Source organism: Habropoda laboriosa, unplaced genomic scaffold (assembly GCF_001263275.1).
Source record: "Habropoda laboriosa isolate 0110345459 unplaced genomic scaffold, ASM126327v1 scaffold65, whole genome shotgun sequence".
NCBI classification, from domain to species: Eukaryota; Metazoa; Arthropoda; class Insecta; order Hymenoptera; family Apidae; genus Habropoda; species Habropoda laboriosa.
In genome coordinates, this window is record NW_017100254.1 from 2,989,347 (window position 1) to 2,991,019 (window position 1,673).

General features: G+C 30.8%; 1 protein-coding gene across 1 annotated transcript in view; it reads right to left on the reverse strand.

Annotated features, from left to right (window-relative positions):
* The window catches only part of LOC108572240 (ubiquitin carboxyl-terminal hydrolase 45), a 6,540-nt gene that overhangs the window by 1,210 nt on the left and 3,657 nt on the right, over nt 1-1,673 (reverse strand). The window contains exons 9-10 of the mRNA XM_017934439.1: nt 1,351-1,564; nt 92-323 (exon numbers count right to left, since the gene is read on the reverse strand). Of these exons, the coding sequence (XP_017789928.1) occupies nt 92-323; nt 1,351-1,564 (446 nt within the window). The remainder of the gene's footprint in view (nt 1-91; nt 324-1,350; nt 1,565-1,673) is intronic.

Consider the following 1,673-nt stretch of genomic DNA (forward strand, 5'->3'; position numbering starts at 1 on the left):
AGTCCCATTTAATATAAAACAAATAAAAGTCTATATTGCAATTTAGAAGAAAACAATTTGTAATACTTTATATGGCCCATTCTGTATATACCTTCTTTTCTCTGGCAGTACAAGCTTCACAACTAACTTTGTTGCTACCACTCATCAATTCTAAAGCTGTAAACTGATTCAAACACGATCGTATTGAACATTCTCCTTCTTTCATTGGATATCTAGTAGGTGATTGTTGAAGGCTACCATCAATGCCTATTTTTGAAATTCCAGAAGTGATATTGTCAATTCCATTACTAACGTCATTTAAACACTCTTCTTCTTTTCTCCTTATTTTCCTATTATTATTAGAAAAGAAAAAAATCTCTATATATACATATCACACATATCATATATTCATATATCATATATATATATATTTATTCGTAATTTATATTTTATAAGTCTAAATCTATAAATCATTTAAACTCCGCGATTGCAAGGTGAGGACGGATAACGTACTATACTTAACAGAATGTTTAGCTGTGTGTTTATAATGATACTTTCAAATCAATCATAATGTTATAATATAGTGTGTCCTTATGGTTATTGCGCAGTTTGAAAGAGTCGTAGCACTGGAACGAAACAATAGAAAGACGAAACTGGTATCAAATGAAAAAGCAACTTCGAAACATTTTACTCTGAGTGTTTACTTTTTTGCCTTTGCATAAAATAAGATCAAGTGATTATCCCTTATTTCACAGAGCCTACTATAAACATGGCATAACTACCATAACATGTTAGTACACCTTGCAATACATCAAATTGTCAACATTAATGTTATCTCCTAACAAAATGATACTCCCGTCATTTTACTGACATTCTTAATGAAATTCCTAAATGAAACGTTTCCGTGGAGATGGATCAAAAGGGGTGGATGGTAGTTATAACCACCACACTCTTAAGACCTCACACTTCCGGACTTTTTACTTGTAGAAATATGTCAAGCAAAACTTGTATAGTGTACCTATTAAAAACATTAACCACTTGAAGCAGCAATTCGGAGAAGCTATCTCATCTGTCATTCCTCACCTCCATCATTGTATATGGCAGAAATTGGAATCTCCCCTACAGATGTTTATAAAGTCACTAAGAGTGTCCACATCAAACTTCAATAAACACATAATTGAAAACTTTGAGTTGCTCTTTCATTTGGCACCTGCTTTATCAGTCTGAAACTGCACCATAACTTTACGGACACACTATACAATATGATGAAAAAATATTATTTCTTACTATTGTTGCAACGCAAAAAATCATTATTATAATCATTCAAATACGAAAAATGCATATTTAAACGTTAATAAGTATTAATAATACCGTTGATTCCAAGTAGTTTCTTCTTGTTCATTATGATTAACAGACTCCATTAAATTAAGGTTCGATGTTGGTACTTGAATATCTTCTATAATTTTACCATTTGTTAAAGTAGGAGTAGGACTAGTAGGACTTTCCTTTGACGTAACAGAGCTGTCAGTTACTGGAAGAATACCTTCTACTTCTAAATTATCTTCCACATCTGCATCACTCTCTTCTACAAAAAATAATGCTTTTGTATAAAAATATATTTATAACTATATTTATATCCTTTTTATATAACAAGTATCTTTCTCAAGTATAGATATAAATAATAATTTTAGCGC